Consider the following 19,677-nt stretch of genomic DNA (forward strand, 5'->3'; position numbering starts at 1 on the left):
GAAATGGGACCAGCGTGGCGTGTTCAGTTTTGGTCTGTGGGAGGTGTGCACTGGTGTCAGATTTGTGGGGTGTGTTACAATTGACACCACTACAGGTCAGTCAACACCTTTAGAAATGTCTAACAAAAATTTTCAACCATTTTTTTTTTTTTGCTTTATTTTTATGTTTTTATGGATATGTTCCCATTTCATGTGGGATGCTAAAAAAAAAAATCTATCCTAGGGTTTATAACCCCACCCTACCCCCCACCCCCCTCACTAGCCGAAACAAACACTGGTAATGTGGTTTTACAAAATTAACCGCTCGTCCGAACAAAACAAAAAAAAATTTCCAGAATTCAACTCGATAAAACAACTAATTTTGATTGTTTTTTTTTCAGATAGTTTATTAGCATGCCGTGCTTTTGCTCTGCTAGCCATGATATTTGGAGTTGTGTCGGTCGCTCTCTCGTTTCTCTTCATATTCCAGCAGGCTAGGGGAAGTGACCCAAACAAGTTATTCCCCATGATTTCTGCTGCTTGTGGGACAGCTACTGGTATTGAAAACTATATTTTACAATACTGTTATGTACATATGGGCATAAGGGGAGCAGATCTATCTCCATAACAGCTACCCAAGTCATCCCCGATATATTACACCCAAGATAAATGCCCCTACTGCAGTTACCTGCTACAGGACATTACCCCCCCCCCCCGGACATTTTCCCCAGGACATTTCTCCCCCCCCCCCCGTATTTATCCTCCTGAGCAATTAACCCCCTGTCAATTACCCCCCACCCCCCCCCCACCCCTGATTCTAACTCAAACACTATACCTACATATTACCTTAATCCTAACCTTAAAACCAAGGCGAATAACCTGAGAATTCACATCAACCTAAAATTAACTCAAAACCAAACCCAACTCTAGACATTGATTTAAGCCTAACCCTGGTCCTAACAATAACTCTAGCTATAACCCTAACCCTAACCCTAGCCCAAACCCTAGCCCTAGCCCTAGCCCTAGCCCTAGCCCTAGCCCTAGCCCTAGCCCTAGCCCTAGCCCTAGCCCTAGCCCTAGCCCTAGCCCTAGAGCTGAACCTTAAGCTATGACCGGGGGTAATGTCCTACTGGTCGGGGGGTAATTGACAGGGGGTAATGCCCTGTTGTTCCCGCAGTTACCCCCCCCCCCCTATAAAAAACGATGCAGTAGGATATTAACCCCTGTCGATGAAAAAAATAACCCTAAACGTAACCCTATTCAGAATTTATTTTTGGGTGTTTGGCTAATGCCTAATGTCGAACTCTGTCAGGACACACCCCCACACCCCTCTTGTTCGGCTCTATACATGCCGTTATCTGTAGTAATCATCGCAATTACATTATTTGTTCATTGATTTGGTTTGTTTACTTGGGCAGTGTGTATTAAACGTATGACCTGTAGTTGTGCTATTTCTGATGTTGTTAGTGTGTCCTGTGTTTGTTCTTGTGTCCTGTGTTTATGTCCTGTTTTCGTTAGTGTGTCCTGTGTTTGTAATGTTTGTCTTGTTTTTTTTTTATTGCGTCCTGTGTTTGTCATTGTGTCTAGTGTTTGTTGGTGTGTCCTGTGTTTGTTGGTGTTTCCTGTGTTTGTCATTGTGTCATCAGTTTGCTAGTGTGTCTTGTGTTTGTTATTGTGTCCTGTTTTCGCTTGACATGTGTATCCTGTGTTTGTGGATGTGTCCTGTGTTATTTAGTGTGTCCTGTATGTTCACATATGTTATGTTTGCGTTATGTCCATGTAGCTCCCTAGCGCACGTCAACTCACCATTCACACCCCTACTTTTCAGTCGTCTGTATCATCATTTGTGTGATCGTCTGGATGTCCGAACTTCACAACGCGAACACGGACATGGGCTACTCCTTTATCCTGACCTGTTTTGGGGGCTTTCTGGTGCTCGTGGGGGCCGTTTTATCTTTTGCCAGTTGTCAGGGCACCGGATACCAACTCATTGGCTAATTTTTTTTTTACCAAAAAAAAAAAAGTTAAAAAAAACAAATCTCATACAGCGTTGAATTCAAGTCATCGCCTAATTTAAAAAAAAAAAAAAACCTCCTATACCGAGTTCTTTATCCTGCTGAAATTTAGATTTAGAAATTTTTTACTTAATTGTTTGCAAATGTTTACATAAGTCTATTCATTCAGTTTGATTTATTGTTTTATATTTTTTTTTACATGTTTCTATACATTTATACACTCTACAGAAAATATCAGCGATTTCGTGTTTGTGTTGTTTTTTTAAATAACCACACCCTAGGAAAATTACAATGCAAGTCTGGTGATATTGCTAGTTGGTTTACGAAGATTTATATAGTGGTATTTATTTTTTGGCAGTGACACCAAATCCAAAAATGCTAAATTATTTTAAATTATATCAGTTACCGCACCGGACGACACCCAACCTAGTGACGCCACGATGTTAGTGGCTGTTATATTATAAATGATAACTTGAAATCCACTCTTCACACCGAATGCTATACATTTCTTCAAATACTAAATTCCTCATGAAGTGTAATTACGGTAAATGGAGACTATATGTAATTTTTTGATATATCGTAACGACTGTATTCTTATGGCGTGTAGTGTGTTAAGTCGACACATCAAGTCGCTGAGCACTTAAATCAGGCCCACCCTCCATACTAGAGGAATGAGTCATTGAGTAAGGGATCTGATACAAGACATACCCTCAACACTAGAAGAATTCGTCATGGAGTAAGTGCTTTTAATCCCAATAAGGCAACTTCTTAAAGAAACTATATATAGGTCTATGGAAAGTACTTTAAAATGTCCAGTGTGCCTGTTTGAAAAGAGGAAACATGGTACTATTTGTTTTTTTTTAAATTTAAACATCGACCATCTATACAATATCTACATTTTTAAAAAGTATTAAATAAGAAAAGTATAAAAACGTTTATAATAACAATCTTTAACAACAAAACTTATAACACTTTTTCATTAGTTATCGGAGTAACGTAATTATAAAAGGCCGGGTCAGTTAAGCGCATGTTGCTGAACCAAAAAGTCCAAAGTTCGAACCCCCAGGCAGTGGCGGAACTAGAAAAAAGGGGCCACCCCGCAAAAAAAAATGTTTAGGCCCCCCCCCCCCATATAAATATATAGGCCTATATATGTATATATATATATATATATATATATATATATATATATATATATATATATATATATATATATATATATATATATATATATATATATATATATATATACATATATACTTAAACACAACATACGAACATATGATACTTATTCATGCTGGCCTGTTCCTGTTATGAGAAATACGTGGGTTTTTTTTTTTTTTTTATTAAAACAAATTACAACATCACATCATGAGTGTAAGTGCATTAGTCTGTTTTGTGAGAATCAGTTTAATATTATCTCTGCCGTAAATCCTCATATTGGTCAAAAGAATATAAAACATGAAAGCTTTCTGTAAATAATGGTGTCTCGTGTCATGTTTATTTTTATGTTTTTTCATATTTATTTTATTAATTTTGAATACATTTTCTTTTTATACCGTGTCATTCTTTAGTAAGTAATTTATAAACAAATAATATTAAAGAGAAGTAATTGCTTTTTAATTCGTTTAGTACAAATCTATTAAAAAGAGGCTTATGAGCATCACTGTTTGACTATTTAAAAAAGGGAAATAAGTCATGGAAGTGGTTTGAACGTTTGCTATCTTTGATAAGTTTCATTGTAGTAGAAAGAGGACTCGGTTTTCACAGTGGTTTAAAAACGAAGGAAAAATGAGCGTGGAGTAGTGTCTATAGAATAAAGATAATCCAACCGCAGCTACGGTAATCTTTTTTACAAAACAGACATTAAATCAAAAATGCAAGAACATTTTTTTTAACAATTTTTTATGGTCGGCCGTGGGCCCCTAAATGGGGTGGGCCCCCCCGCATTGCGGGGTCTGGCGGCACTGTAGTTCCGCCCCTGCCCCCAGGAGGATGAAGCTCGATAGCTGGGGAAAGCCACTCATCTAAGAGAGACAACTCCAAAAGCAATTATGACAAGTAATACTTAATTGTGTTTGAAGGAATCTCTACCAGTATTCTAATTAAGAACGAAGAAGTTCTAGAAATTGTTTTCAATACATTTGCACTTGAAAGCTAAAAATGTGTTAATAAGAAGGTTTTTAGATATGTTTAAAGTGTTCAAGTTCGTGTTTGAACGTGTCCATGTTTTTCTAATATATTTGCTGATGATCAGATAACACGTACGGCTACGTGTCGTTCACAAACAGATGTTTACGACAGATCCTCAAAATACGATGGCTAGACAAAATATTAAATAAAGACCTGGGGCAAAACACAAAACCAGAGGCGTAGCGAGGGGGTTACCTATGTCCTTGGGCGCCAACCCTAGGGGGCGTCAACATGGGTTGGAAAAAAAAATTAAAAGCTCATTTCAGCTGCAGTTTTGCATTATAAATATAAAAAATATAAGGGGGGCGCCAAATTGAAAGTTTGTCCCCGGGCGCCGGGAAGGGTCGCTACGCCTCTGCACAGAACAACAGCCAATAAATAAAGACACCAAAGCCTGTCAATGGGGATAGACAGGACATACCATGAGAAAGGGAAGAAAATAATATTAAATATTGCTAAGAAAGCTATAGACTGGAAACCCCAGGGAAGAAGGAAATTGGGCCGGTCTGAGAGTTTAGGTCATAGGACGGGATGTGATAGGACAACTGGTGTTAGGATGGTAGATCATGAGGTGTTTAGATAGTAGGTCATTTGGTGTTAGGATGGTAGGTCATTTTGGTGTTTAGATGGTAGGTCATGTGGTGTTTGGGTGGTAGGTCATGTGGTGTTCAGGTGGTAGGTTTTTTGGTGATAGGATGGTAGGTCATGTGGTGTTTGGATGGTAGGTCGTGGGGTGTTACGATGGTAGGTCATTTGGTGTTTGGATGGTAGGTCATATGGTGTTTGGATGGTACGTCATTTGGTGTTTGGATGGTAGGTCATGTGGTGTTAGGATGGTAGGTCATGTGGTGTTAGGATGGTAGGTCATGGGGTGTTTGGATGGTAGGTTATGTGGTGTTTGGATGGTAGGTCATGTGGTGTTTGGATGGTAGGTTATGTAGTGTTTGGATGGTAGGTCATGTGGTGTTTAAATGGTAGGTCATGGGGTGTTTGAATGGTAGGTTATGTGGTGTTAGGATGGTAGGTCATGTGGTGTAAGGATGGTAGGTCATGAGGTGTAAGGATGGTAGGTCATATGGTGTTTGGGTGGTACGTCATTTGGTGTTTGGATGGTAGGTCATGTGGTGTTTGGATGGTAGGTCGTGGGGTGTTACGATGGTAGGTCATGTGGTATTTAGATGGTAGGTCATTTGGTGTTAGGATGGTAGGTCATTTGGTGTTAGGATGGTAGGACAATAATTAAACATCAAACTGAATGGGATTTTTTTCCTTAATCCTTTCACCAGAAACATATTGGCCATTGGGTTTAGTGTACACACGAAGATTTTTATGATGGGTCGTTCCTTAAATGACGTCGTGCTTTAAAAAATATTTAAACATTACATCACACCTCACCCAACCCCCCCCCCCCCCCCACACACACACACACCCTAAAATTGACGTTATAAATTATATTATAATTATATTATAATTATACGAATTTATAGTCAACATTACACATCCCTCCCCTCCATCCCCATTAACAGTGTTTATTTTGACACAGGAACTTCTTTCTTAATTATTAACTGAGGTGGGTCAACATTAGGTTCTTGAAGAGTGTTTTATTTAAACTGACCAACTTCTTTCAAGAAACAAACCACAAATTCAGTTTCGAAAAATCACTTGTAAAATTGCGACGACCCCGTCCATGTTGCTGACTGGGTATATCGCATTATTTCAAGTAGGCCTAACTATTGATGGCCTATTTGCTTTTTCTATTCCAAAGTTACATTTTATATAGATCTAATCAGAGTATCTTTCAGGCATCTCTTCGGGGGGGGGGGGGGGGGGGGGGGGCAAAGCCCCCCCCCCTGAAAATTTTTTACCGCCCCCCCCCGCCCCCCCCCCCCGAACGATATGAAATTTATATAATTTATATAGAAAATATATACTTTTAACAGTGTCCGCCCCCCCGAAGAAAGTTTACCGCCCCCCCCCCCCCGGAGAAAAAAGTCTGGAAGAAACACTGGATCTAATTGTGCGTATAATCTGACGTAATCACTTGATAGTAGTCTTTTTATAGGATCTATGAAAAAATACTAATATTATGTTGCTCGCGATTGTGAGTTGGTAAAAAAAAAATGATTGCTGTACCTGTACCATCTTAGACAAAAACTGTACTCTAAATATAAAATTATAAATTAAAAAAAACGAATGTTTAGCTTTACAATACGGAAGTTATTGTTTGGCGCGCGTTGTTAGTGTCAGCAAATGATAATCTAACTAAACTAAACCTACACTGAAGAAATTGATAGATCTAGATCTAGATCTAAAAATCTAGATATATAATTAATAATTAATTATATATCTAGATCTATATCGTTGTAAAATCAGCTTAACCATGTCAAACAATGCATATAATCCTGATATACTTCCAGACCTTTTACCACTCTATTACAAAAGGTTGTTTCCATACGGACCGTATTTCAGATGGTTGAATTACGGCGGAGGTAGGAAAGAATTTTTCAGTGCAGTTTGAGTTTAATTTTAAGTTTGGTGTCAGACTAGTTTTATGAGTCGTATTTAAAAAGTGTTGCAAGTTACTGTAAGATACTGGTACTAAACTAAATCCAAATACTACAACATGACTAGTACTGAACTAAACTAAAAATCCAAATAAAATACTCACACTGCAACTGGTGGGAAGGGAAACCGTGAGAATAGGGGAGAGTTTAGACTTTCGAACTCCAGAGATAGATAAGGTTCATTAGCTGGAGCGAGTAACCCATCTAAGAGAGAAAACTTCAAAATCAAACAACTGTGGTATTGTAGATTGTTCTTGGGTTGACGAAGGCTATGTTCAATATTTTGTATGAGTTGAGTATGACTATGAAAGCAAATCTAGATCTAGATTCTAGACACTTAATACTTGTGTTGGGGGAAATCAATATTAGAATGAACAACGAAATAGAATGTTAATCCATAGTCTAATCCAAGTCATACAATAGACGATCTTGATGATACTAACAACTAGAGCCTAATTTCTGACCCCAACACCATTACAATACTACGAAAATAAATTGAAGTAACTGCCCGGAGAAAGCCTTTTCCCCCTAAGCTCTATCTAGCTGACAAAGGATGCAAAATGCAACGACCTAAATATCAATGCAATGGGCTCAAATTAAATACTATGAAAATGATTAGCCTAATAGCTGCACAATGTGATCAATTACTCTTTTAGCTTTATTCTTCTCACAAAACTATATGTATCGTGTGGTCGAGCAGTTGCACTTCGGGGGGGTCGTCAGGGGTTGAGGGTTTACAGTATAGCTAGCTGGTTAATCCTAGTCCCATTAAGACAAAACATAGGCCTAAACAGCGAACATGTAGATGACAAGAAAAACCAGGTAATCGTAGAGCTATGCGCATGTACATCTTTTTCGGTCAAAAAAATAAACAGACCTGTTTTCAGTAGAGTATGTTGTCTAACACTGGGTGCACCATTACTCAGTGACAGTGGTTATTTTCCCTTAAAAAAACATTTTAGAAGGGTCAGTTTGATTTTTTTAAATATGCCCATTACTTATTAGAAAAGCCTCCTATTTATATTTAAAGCATTTTTTTATATATATATATACTTACATGAATAAATATTTTGTTGCGTATCTAATGTCTAGTGCCAAAAACTTACTTCAGCCATAGAGAGTTCTCCTTCACACTGGAAGGTGATGTCTACATTCGTTACATGTCTTTCTCGGACCAGCAGGAACTAGAGAAAGAGATGGTGAAAAAATGTCCACATAAAATCGACATTGGGGCTGTATATTCTCACAGGGTATTTTTTTTTAAACCTTATTAATTTAATTTAATCTCTTCATTGCAAAATTTCATGATTTCATACTTTTGAGATACATTTGAGTGTGTGCAAATTTACACCCCATGACGAATGCTTGCCCATTCCAGAAACACCACCAATCATCTTGATGCTAGTCTATTACCCTGTCTGCTGAAAATAAGCCTTCTTTTTAAAAAAAACTAAATTGTTCATTGATTTTTCTAAATAAAAGCAGTCTTGCTAATGTATATCCAAATTTCAGCCCAAAGATAACAAGACTGTCAAGTCCACGGCTTTTCAAGCTTTAGAAAAAGAGCTTGTGTTTGATATTGACATGACAGATTATGATGATGTTCGCTCTTGTTGCTCGTAAGTGATCGATAAAATAATTTAGTTGGGCAGTCTTTTTTACTTTGATATCTCAGGATCTGTTTTAAGCCCCCCCTCTGACTAGGGGCTTCTTGAAAGCATTTTTAAATTTTAATTAGATTTCCTGATTAGTTTCTTTAATAATTAATGTCCGTTACATTTTGGGTTTATTTAGGTAGTGCTGATCCTCTTATCTAATCTGTTCTGTACTATTCACAGAGGTGCGGATATTTGCTCCAGGTGCTGGCCTCTGATGGTGATGGCTGTCAAAATTTTGGATAGAGCCTTGAGAGGTTTGTTTCGCAATTATATAAGTTATTGTTTTTTTAGTTTTATTCATTCCTTTGCCCTGTAATATTTTTTTATACTGCCCTAATCTATCTGCTGGTTGTAACTTATAAACTTGTTAATGCTGACTGGTTTCCTTTATTTCAGATGACTTTGGTTTCCAGCATTTGTTGTGGGTTTATTCTGGTCGTCGTGGCATCCATTGTTGGGTCTGTGATGAGGCTGCCAGGAAATTGTCGGCTCAGGGGAGATCAGCTATTGCAGAGTACTTGACTCTGGTTAAGGTATTGTGAAATCTTGAACTGTCAACTTCTTAAGTTCTGAAATTCTAAGATAGTTTATGTTGAGTTTATCTTGGCACTAGCTAATTAATATTCATTATGAGTGGCATGGTATTTGTATAATTTAATCATGTTTTGTATAAGTGGCAATGTATTTGTATAATTAAATCATGTTTTGTATAAGTGGCAATATATTTGTATAATTTAATGATGTTTTGTATAAGTGGCAATATATTTGTATAATTGAATTGTGTTTTATATTAGTGACAAAATATTTGTGTAATTTCATTGTGTATTTTCTCAATAAGGGTGGAGAAAATGTTTCCCGAAAAGTTTCCTTACCAGACAGACTTCACCCCTCAATTAGGTAAATATTGAAGGATATTTTGATTCAGTTTTTTTCATCCTTTACTTTCTTGAAGGCACTATTTTGGCATTTTAATGGACTTTATTTCTATTTTAAATGTCAGAATATTTTTCAATCAGCTTTCTGTTTGTGTAGAAATTTTAATTGTTTGGGTTTTTTTTTAATACTTTTGAAGTGTTAAGATTTACATTAAATTTAGGCTTGATGCTGCTGATATTAATAAACCGGGAGTGATCTCCCCTAAACTTTCTCGAATATTCTTATATAAAATAACAGGGGATGGGAACTTGGGCTATAGACATGATTTTTAATCCATTTTAAATACTTAAAGTTTTAAAAATAGAATAAAATCTCGTAGACAAATTAATTGCACACCAAGTGAACGCCCAATAAAAAAGCGCATAATAGTGCGCAATATTATTAGTACTTTTAAAATTTACATTAGTTTTTTGAGAAATCGGAAGTAGCGTAAATTACTACTTCCAGTCAACGGAAATTACTCAAAATTTAACAGAAGGTAGAGAATTAGATCTTTTACTTACATGTGAAATTTCATTTATCTATCTGAAATAGTACTCAAGTTGAAGGCTTTTGAAAAATTCAAAGTAGGAAAAGTACCACTTCCGGTTATCGGAAATCGCTCAAAAGTTGATTCGGATCTACGATTTTGATATAATACTTATATATGAAATTTCATCAACCTAGCTGTAACGGTACTCAAGTTATCGTGTTTACACACGGACAGACACACACACACACAGACATACGGACAAGATTGCAAAATTATGTTTTTCCGTATCAGTGAGGTGTAAAACGTCGAGATCTGTAAAAATCTCGATTTTTTTTTTTTTGCACGATTACAATACTTTTTCTATACTGCGTAAATACGAGAAAGTAAAAATGTTTTAGTTTGTGTCAATGAAGTTTTCACTATCCTGGTCGGCCGTTTTAGCTATTACCTTTTAGCCAAGAGATCTCAGATACACAATCACACTCCTCTCCATGCCCATACCTTCCCATTTTAAAAATAAATTGTCTGCTTTAAACCCTTGTGTGGGTGTAGATTTGTGTGACTTTTAGTGTTGACTCAAGTCTAATTTAAATGTAATCTTAACAATTTGATATAATTGTGTTTGCAGACATGCTTTGGAAGTCATTGACAAACATTTTAATGACTATGCTGTGAAAAAACAAGACTTTCTTGACTGCGAGGAAAAGTGGTCAAAAATTTTAGCCATAGTGCCTTCAGAAAATATCCTTTTTTAACAATACTTCAATAGCCGGAGAAATAATTTTCCACTTTTTTCTGGAAATCCACTTATTCTATTTGAGGAAAATTTTCCTCTGAAAAAAAATTGTTTTTTTCTACAGACAGTTTTAAAAAAACGGAAATCTTTTCAGCCCAATGTAAATTCATTCAGTTACTATGTTATTCAGTCTACTATGTAAACCTATGGTGACTCTGTTAATCTCCTATTACTATTTAAAATTAATATTTATTTAAAGAGTAATCCGCACACTGATAATACCTCTTGAATTAACACCCAATTTTTCATATAGTGTTAAAGTTTGTCAGAGGTTGCAGGCAATCATGATGAGTGGAGCTGTAGACGGAGCTTTTTTTATTTCATTTCTGGTGTGGTTGTCTGGATATATGGGTTAGGGTTGAAATTCGCCTAATTTACGCGACGAAATAAATGAACTACTGCTAGGCTGTACAATAAAAATAACTATACCATTGTCCGCTTTTTCTTTGGTGGACAGCTCTGATTAACGTTATTTAATATTAGGCTCATTGTATTGTTAAAAATACATTCTTTTATTAATGGTAATGTCTCTTTAACATTAGCTACCAGTCAGAGCTGATGTGGAAGATTTTTTTGATAGGTTGGGTAAAAACACGTCAACACGGTGGACTATTTTGCAGAACCGGTTAGAGAAAGGCCATTTAGTAAGTTAATCTTGTCTGTTAAGCCTTATCCAAAATAATTTTTTCTGCTTCTAAAAGCTATGTTTTGCCATACTTAATTAGGTTTAATGATCCACATATTTTTCATTCTGTCCCTCTTCAGTTTGCTGAAATCATTTTTGTTGAGAAAATAGTTTATATATGTACACATAATTCAAGCTAAAGAGCTTTTTCTTTATGTCAACAAGTGGCTTGTTTACGATACAACAGCCATTTTGACAATAATGCTACATAATTAGTCATATTTTTATTTTAGGCTTTTTGTGATGAAAGCATTTTTGAGCTTAAATAAATTCACATCTACCCTCCTTATCCGAGAACTACAGTTTCTTTCATTGTTCCATTTCCTAGATTGACGCAAAGTTCAAGCCATACGTCCTTGAGGAGATTAAGCTACAGTTGTGCTACCCCCGGCTGGACATTAACGTCAGTAAAGGAATCAACCACTTGCTCAAAAGCCCATTTTGTATTCACCCAAAGACTGGTGAGCCAATGTCTTCACTTCCTGTTGTTGTTTTTAGTTTTAGATTAACCATGTGGGTAGTACATAAATTATCTCTCCTGGAGCTCTTTTTTTTTTTTGGAGTTCAGAAAGTGATTTTTTAAATTATTATTTTAAAAGTAAAATGACATCTGTTATGGGGTTTCGAGTTGGGGGGGGGGTTAAATCATCAAGCATATTTTTAGGTACAAATACTTTGAAGCTTCAGAGAATATTTAGCTTTTTATTTTTAAAAATGTTGATGATAATTCTTTGATTCATGTGGTGTACTTAACAGATCTTTACATTTTTTGTTACACTCTTCTTTGCTGTACCACAGGAAAAGTTTGTGTACCCATGAATCCTAAGACTATTGATGAGTTTGATCCAGATTCAGTGCCTACAATAAGGTATGGTTTTGTATTGTGTAATTATAAACTCGTAGCACTGATTATATAATATGCCAGTTGGGGAAAAACAATGTAAAAGCTCCCAACTTAGCCATATGACAGTTCAGTGGTAAACTGAAAGACCTATCATGATAAATGTGAAACAAAAGATGTCATTTAGAAAATTGATCTTTCCTGCCAGACAAATGTTCTCAACATTTTGTTATTCTGCTGCTGTTACAGATAAGTGATTAGAAAATCAATATTATCATTTTATAAATTCTCTAGTTTATGCACATGGTACCACTAAAACATTTTCTTTTTTTTTAGTGTTCTTTTAGATGAACTTGATAAAATAGATGTATCTGAGGATGAACAAGGAAAAAAGTTTAGAGGTTTGTTGGTTGTTTTTTCTATATAAACCATCCATTTCTGTTTGATGCTGTTTAGACATTAAGTATTGTCCTAATCTCAAAGTCAAGTTCTTTTTCAAGATTGTCACTTTGCACCTGAAAAGAATTTTTAGTATTGTAGTCCTATGCATCCTGAAACAAAATATCATTTTCATTTTATAACTACAATAACACTGCCAGAAGGAATTTAACCTAACGCTATATGTATATTTTTAATGTTCTGGGGTTTGAAAAAAAAATGGTTTGATACAATTCACAAGGTTAAATGGAAGCCCTGCTTTTGATTCTTGGGTTGTCGAGAGTTAAATTCAACCAAGCTACTGGCTATTTATCAGAAGCTAAAAGGATGTAGAATAATTTTTGACATGTATTACAAAGTGTAATGAAAATCATTTTTTGGTAGAAGCAATTCTAACTAAAAGACAACTTTTTACTTCTTTTTAGTCCTAATTAATAGAATCATTGAGGTTTTTTTATGAGAAGCTTAAACTGAGAGGTATTTACATACAAATACTGGCTTTATTGTTTTAATTTTTTAATTGAATTTTGTCCATTAGATTACAGAAAAACAAGCCTAGGCCCCTATTTAGCAACATTTGAAACATTTCTCAAAAGTTTGGAGAGCTCACGGAAAGGAAAAACAATAGAACAGAGTGGTAAGTATTCATCTGTGTTAAGTTTTCATTCGTCATTTAACCTGGTTCTAGCACAAATCTTTTTTGTCAAGACATTTTAGAACTTTGACAGTATGCTTAACCAGCTTCTATTTTATCACTTTTAGTTTAGAAATTCTGTGACACTGACCTAGGCTATAATGTAGTTTGTTTTTTTTTAAATTGATTTAAGGTATGATAAGGTTTTCAAATTTCAGATGTCAAAATGGAATTTTGAAAGCTGGGATGCACATTCAACAAAAACGTGAGCACCACCAGCGAGCTCAGAATGTTACTGTTTGAGGGACCATGTCTACAAGCAGTAAAGCTAAATATATTGGATCTATTGTGATGCCCCCCCCCCCCAGTTCCTAACTATAAGAATCCACAATGGGTGACTCTAGGCAAAACATGAAAAACAACAAACAGGAAGGAAATACACAGGAGAAAGCCATTAAAAATGAAGATTAAAGGAGGAAAATAAACATTTATTTAAGTTCATTGGTACATGTAAATATAAAAGTCTTGTATCCATGGTGAAAAAATTTATAAAAAAATTTTTAGTTATCACTGTTTTGCACCAGGAATGATTGAAAATAAATTTATCAAAAGCCAGTGAGATTGTTTTTCCCTTATTTACAAAAATTGTTTTTTTTAATATCTTTTTAGAAGTGATAATGTTACCTCAGTGTTTAAAAAATGAATAATAGACACAGCATAAGTACATATAGTTTTAATTACCATAACAAGACAAACTTAGATATATTGCAAGCCCAAAATTAAACCACTAGATCACTGCTCTATTGTTAGTGGGCTATTCAACAATCTTACATCCAGATGAGGGCTAAATTTGTCCTATTATGGCAACTAAATTGATCATGTGCATTAAACTTCTAATATGGAATAAACTACTCTAAAGTATGCAGTTTTGTTTTTACATAAAAGCACCAAGAAAATAAAATTCAAACAAAACTATACAAACAATATCAATCTGTGAATTAAGATAAAATGAGCCTACTGTTGTTGATTTACCCTTGTATATATTAGTTTATTCAACAATTATTAATTTGTCTTAAAATATTTCCAGTGCTCTATTTCTTTTCAAGTGGTGTTTGGATAGTGAAGTGCCAGTTAGGCCAAAATGGATTCCACTGCAACCATTTTATTTTAGAGCCAAATCGTATAATTCAAATAATTTCATTCCTGTTTTATTTTTACTGCAACGTTATTTATATTTTAAAAAATTCAGTGCACAAAATTTGAGCTACATCATCTAAATAAAAGGATTTCATTTGTATATACTTCTACAGCTAGTACATCACAGATACACTGAGCACAAGGGATCAAGTTGTTCAGTTAGTGACAATGTTGTAGCCAATGTCCCCTTGGGGCTTGAACTGAAGTGGCTGTCCGTGAACCAAGATGCTGTCAAATGGATTGTTCAGCTGAAAACAGATGTTCAAGTTACTCATTAAGCTGTTAAAGAGCCTGTTTTCATTAGACGCTAACACCTAACCAGCTGTCAGTGGCTCACAGATGTTCAAGTTACTCGTTAAACTGTTAAAGAGCCTGTTTTCACTAGACACTAACACCTAACCAGCTGTCAGTGGCTCCCCTTACCTGTTTAGGGCAGCTGTCCAGATTGAACATTTTCTCAAGTGTCTGGTACAGCAGGCTGACCACTTGCTCACTGCATGTGCCATGGAAGTTACTGAGACAAGATTCTTCTGCTGTGGCGATGCTGGTTTAAAAATCGTACGAATATAATTTAGTTTTGTGTGAAACATGATCTAAACTGAATATATATATTTAATTATGTTACATAATGATGAAAAACTAAACATTTTTAAAATTACCTATGATTGAACATATATTATGGTGATACTATATGGATTGAACTGAAAATAATTGTTTAAAATAAATTTCACTTGTACCTGCAAATGGTGGACTGGATGTTATCTTTGTTGAAACCAAAGAGTTGAATGCCCTGAAGTTTACCTGCGTAGCACTGCATAAACTCTCTCACCTGATCACTGTCCATGCACTGGGTTTCAATGAGTTCTGGGCCAGAGAGGAAATGTTCATTAGTTCTCTACTGTGGCCACTAGCACCACATATCATAATAATAATAGCAGCTGTAAATAGATTAACACCATGTGTAATGGCAGCTGTTAACAGATTTACACCCTGTGTCTGTGGTACATTATGTTCAACTGCAGCAAAAATACTATAATAACCATTCTTTAATAATATGTTCTAAAATATTTATTCGAGGTCATATACATTTTTAAACAATGAATGCACAGAATGGTTTCAACTTCTGCCTATTGCACAGCCGTGTATTACTTTGTCAGTAACTTGTATTTTGCATATACTATACAACAAAATAATACTTGAATGAGCTGGCAGTAAGTACTAAACAGAAGAAAAAGGTTTATTATAAAATTTCACAAAATTAGACTTGGGTTGTTATTTTATCGCTTAGAAGAAATGTACAGAAAATACAGAATGACTGATAGATCTGTGTTATTACACTAAAGTAAGTTTATTCAATCAACAGAAAAACTAAGTCAAGTTGAGTTGAATGTGTACTGTTTCCAATTGAGAAAAATTGTTCTTAAAAACTTAACAAAGCATTATATTGTCACTTTGTAATTCTCCAGTCAAAGTTACACATTTTTATAAATACTGACATTTCAAATTTGTAATGAAAATAATTATTGGTCAAATATTTCAAACTTTAGCCTGAAAAAAAAAGTTGCATGTGCATTCTATAAAATGCCAAGGTGAGTATCACTGAGGCTTTGCCTGTAATAAATACAATGCTGCTGAATATACAATCAATTTAAATAGCAAGGAAGCTGTGTATGATCTTAGAGTGTTTGTAGGTTATCTCTGTTTTGACTCAAATGAAAAAAAATGTCTTCTTATTAAAATGTTTGCACAGTTTCTGTGGCAATAACTCACTAATGTATTATGTAATATGGACGCTTTTAATTCAACACCACTATTAGGGATCCATGTACCCCCACGCAGATAGTTGTAATAGTATACTTTTTTTCCATTGAGCGAATGTGGACATTATAAACAAACTGCCCTACTTATTAACAGCAGCATCCCTTCTAAAGAGCAAAAGCACGTGTGAAATTAATTTTTTGTGCGTAGGGTGGCTGAAATAACATATAGCAGATTATGTGCATTTTACAAAATGCGCTGTAAGTTTACAAGTTAAGATGGAACACTGATAATGAGCAACAAACAGATTAGTGATTATTTAATTTAGAAAAAAAACGTTTTACCAGTCTTGTGCTGGCAAACAAACTGCAGCAGATTCTCAAGCCTCTGTTTGGAAGGCAACATTTCCAGCAGGATGTTCTGTTGCTCACTAGACAAACACTCAGTTGTTTTGGACTCTAGGCAAACAAATATGTCTGCCAGGGCCTTGATGTTGCTGAAACCAGAAGGCAAAAGATTTGTGAAGTGGTTGAGTGAAATACTTATTCAAATGGAAACATTTTTTTGCCTCTAATTACACAACATAAAGGACAAAGCTTTAAATTCATGGTCACTGACAAGGTAGCAAACTGTCGTGTTGTTTATTTAATACCTAGACCCAAGTATTTTGTCGGATCTGTGCTGAAGACTCGAGAGCAAGCAAAACTTGTTTTTGTCTTATACATGCATATCCCAAACAAGACCTTTTTACAGATATGAGACGGATACTTACAGTCACATGTTTTCGTGGGTTGATTCCAAATCTCTATGAGATGTGCATTATTATTTCTAATTAACTTTTTAAGAGTATGCAGAAGACGAAATGTACAAAATCATGGTTTTGTTTGTGGAAAACAATAGTGTTTCTCTCAGCCAACTGGATGAATGCCATTAGAAAATTAGGGATAGTTAATTACTTAATTACTTATGGGGTCTACTGAATTTACCCTAACATAATAAACAACGAACAGAAAAGACAAGAAAGTTTGTGTGCAGTAGTGTAAAAATATGTTGCATCCTCAAAGAAAACAGTGAGCTGCCTTCCATAGGCTGAGAGCAAGACTATATTTTTTCCCCCACTCCACATGCATATAGGATGGAACTGAAAATTGTTTAAGAAATTAATAGAGAACCAACCTGCAAATAAAATCTGAAGATAGCATGCCTTTTGGATTGTCCATGTGTTTCACTATCTCCACCATCAAAAACGGTTCATGGACAGCACATTCCATTATATCCTTCTGTATCTTCTCTTGTGTGAAATCACATGCTGATCCTAATGTTAGAGCAGAAGTTTTGTTTAAGCTAGCTTTAAAATGGGGGCAGGGTGAGAAATCCTAATAGGTAATATGTAATTACAAAAATTGATGTAAGATAACCTTTACAACTAGTATTTATCAAACTAATTTAAAAGGGATTATGTAGGCTTTTATATTTTTGAGATTATAAGAAAATTTCACTAAGTCAGACATTGTAAAATAAGTTCTCTCTTGTTAAAACCACAAACAATATTAGGACAAAATTTTCAAAGTAATTCTGTTTTAGTGCAGGCAGGGCAGTAGAGTATCACAATTAATTTGACCTAATTAATTAGCATAAAAAGCCTTCTATAATTTACTATTAGGCCTAATAGTTTATTTTATTACTAATAGATAATGTTTTGACAGTATTGGAGTTAACTGTCTGAAAAAAGGCTTTTCTGAAATTACTGTAAATTTGGTGTTGTATAAGGTTGATAGTAGTATTGTGACATCAGTGTAGTTACTATACTTAGTTCGTTTTAATTAGCTTAACTAGTTTATTTCTGCTATAAGGGTCAGGGCCATGGTTGTAGGACTTTGAGGTGAGGGTTAGTGTTGACTGTAAGTCAGTCATAGGCTATTATTAAGTGCAGGAAGTGGCTATCTGCCGCATTTGGACCCAGGTCCTAAATGAAACAAGGAAACATTTTTGTATTTTACAAAACATAAACGAAGTGACTACTCTGAAGAAGATTTTTGTCCCCAACGTCTCCACTTAGCTGGCAATAGATAGGTCTGCGCATGCGCAGTGACCTATGGCTAGGGTTAGAATGAGGATTAAGGATATGATTAGGGCTAGGGTTAGGGTTGGGGATAGGATTAGGGTTGGTGTTAGTTAGGGTTCGGCGATTGTAAACACACGCATGCGCAGTACCATCGAAAACATCGCCGCGATGGTCGAAAACATCGCCGCGATGGCAAGTCGTAGTTTCTCTCCATAGCGCATGCGCATCTTTTTCCGGCTAGCATCTGCCAAACATAAATCCTCCTCAAAATGTGAAATAATTATTAAAAATTCAAGGAGTGACCTGTTTTTCACATTACTAGTTGCGGGCGATTTTACGTACCTAAAACGATAGATCACCCTATTTTTATTTAGATCTAGTCTAGATCTAGAAATTCACAACTAGATCTAGATCTACAACAACTTTACAACTCAAGCACAACATGATTTTTTTAGTACCTGTACTTCGGCCAGAAACAGTAGAAAGAACCACACATGTGAAAACAGCTATAAAAATATGAGACATCATTTTCTGTCTTACAGACAAAGCCAATATCTCTAGTCAGGTTTCGCTCACAAAGTTAAGATTACCACAAAAACTTGATCAGCTGAATTTGTTTACATAGGTAGGTTTTGTTTACTGGCTAAAAGCGGAAATGCTTCGTACTCGTTACTGAATTATATTACGTGGTATCGACTTTGCTGTTTTCGATTACCCTACTTAAATTCAATTTCCTTAATTTTGTCTGCGAATGACTAAAACTAATTAAAATTAATTAAAATGATAAAGATACATTCAGAAAGATAGGGTATTGAGTATCAGGTTTCAAATGTGATTAGATATATGTAGCTGCTAAATTACACCCTCAAATATCTTTTAGCTTTTCCATAAATATTTAGCACGCAAATTGACGATTACTTTGACATGCCATACATTGCCTAGAGATCAATATTGTCATTGACGTATTGTCATCACTAGAATAAAAAAAAGTATCATAAATTTAAAAATTTATTTTTGCCTTTATGCTACCATATTAAAGCCGTTGCGCTGTGACATAATCCTTTTTGTTTTTGGACAGCAGGCTTATGTAAATAAGAAAAGTGTAGGCTACCAATTAGAATTTAATGTGAACATATTTTAATATAGACTATATGAAACAATTTTCTATTTGGAACAATGTTATCAAATAATGACCATAGATCCTACATTTATTTACATGGTTTGTAATTTATATTATTTAGGCGCCTCCGAAGCCTATATCAGGGTTTTATGGTTTGTAATTAAAGGCCTTCTGGAGCAAATTAAACATAATTTTACCCAAACAAATCAGCTTTGTCAATTGTCGAAAGGTCCATACTTTATTTAACTTACATTACGAGCTTACTAGTTATAACTTTTTAAATAAACACACACACACGCTCAAACGGATAAATCGATTTATTTATT

General features: G+C 35.1%; 2 protein-coding genes and 1 long non-coding RNA gene across 3 annotated transcripts; 2 read left to right on the top strand and 1 right to left on the bottom strand.

Annotated features, from left to right (window-relative positions):
- Positions 1–2,231, top strand: LOC131927259 (uncharacterized). The gene is made up of 3 exons (XR_009383612.1): positions 1–95; positions 381–536; positions 1,808–2,231. It is a non-coding gene; the product is annotated as an uncharacterized LOC131927259 (long non-coding RNA).
- A 4,273-nt stretch (positions 2,232–6,504) lies between these two features.
- On the top strand, positions 6,505–13,794 carry LOC131927260 (DNA primase small subunit). Its single transcript, XM_059283029.1, has 13 exons — positions 6,505–6,676; positions 7,844–8,001; positions 8,264–8,370; positions 8,590–8,663; positions 8,806–8,942; positions 9,248–9,306; positions 10,446–10,558; positions 11,160–11,257; positions 11,627–11,759; positions 12,097–12,166; positions 12,476–12,540; positions 13,116–13,214; positions 13,430–13,794. Exons 1-13 carry the CDS (start codon positions 6,568–6,570, stop codon positions 13,447–13,449), a joined length of 1,242 nt encoding a protein of 413 aa, XP_059139012.1. The 5' UTR covers positions 6,505–6,567; the 3' UTR covers positions 13,450–13,794.
- LOC131927261 (uncharacterized) lies at positions 13,685–18,893 on the bottom strand. Its single transcript, XM_059283030.1, has 6 exons — positions 18,690–18,893; positions 17,343–17,481; positions 16,511–16,662; positions 15,146–15,272; positions 14,832–14,952; positions 13,685–14,656 (listed from the first exon to the last, which is right to left on the bottom strand). The coding sequence occupies exons 1-6, from the start codon at positions 18,757–18,759 to the stop codon at positions 14,564–14,566; spliced, it is 702 nt and encodes a 233-aa protein (XP_059139013.1). The 5' UTR covers positions 18,760–18,893; the 3' UTR covers positions 13,685–14,563.
- Positions 18,894–19,677: the final 784 nt, after the last annotated feature.

The sequence above is a fragment of the Physella acuta genome, unplaced genomic scaffold, assembly GCF_028476545.2.
Source record: "Physella acuta isolate Inbredline_101_S28 unplaced genomic scaffold, ASM2847654v3 ptg001392l, whole genome shotgun sequence".
NCBI lineage: Eukaryota > Metazoa > Mollusca > Gastropoda > Physidae > Physella > Physella acuta.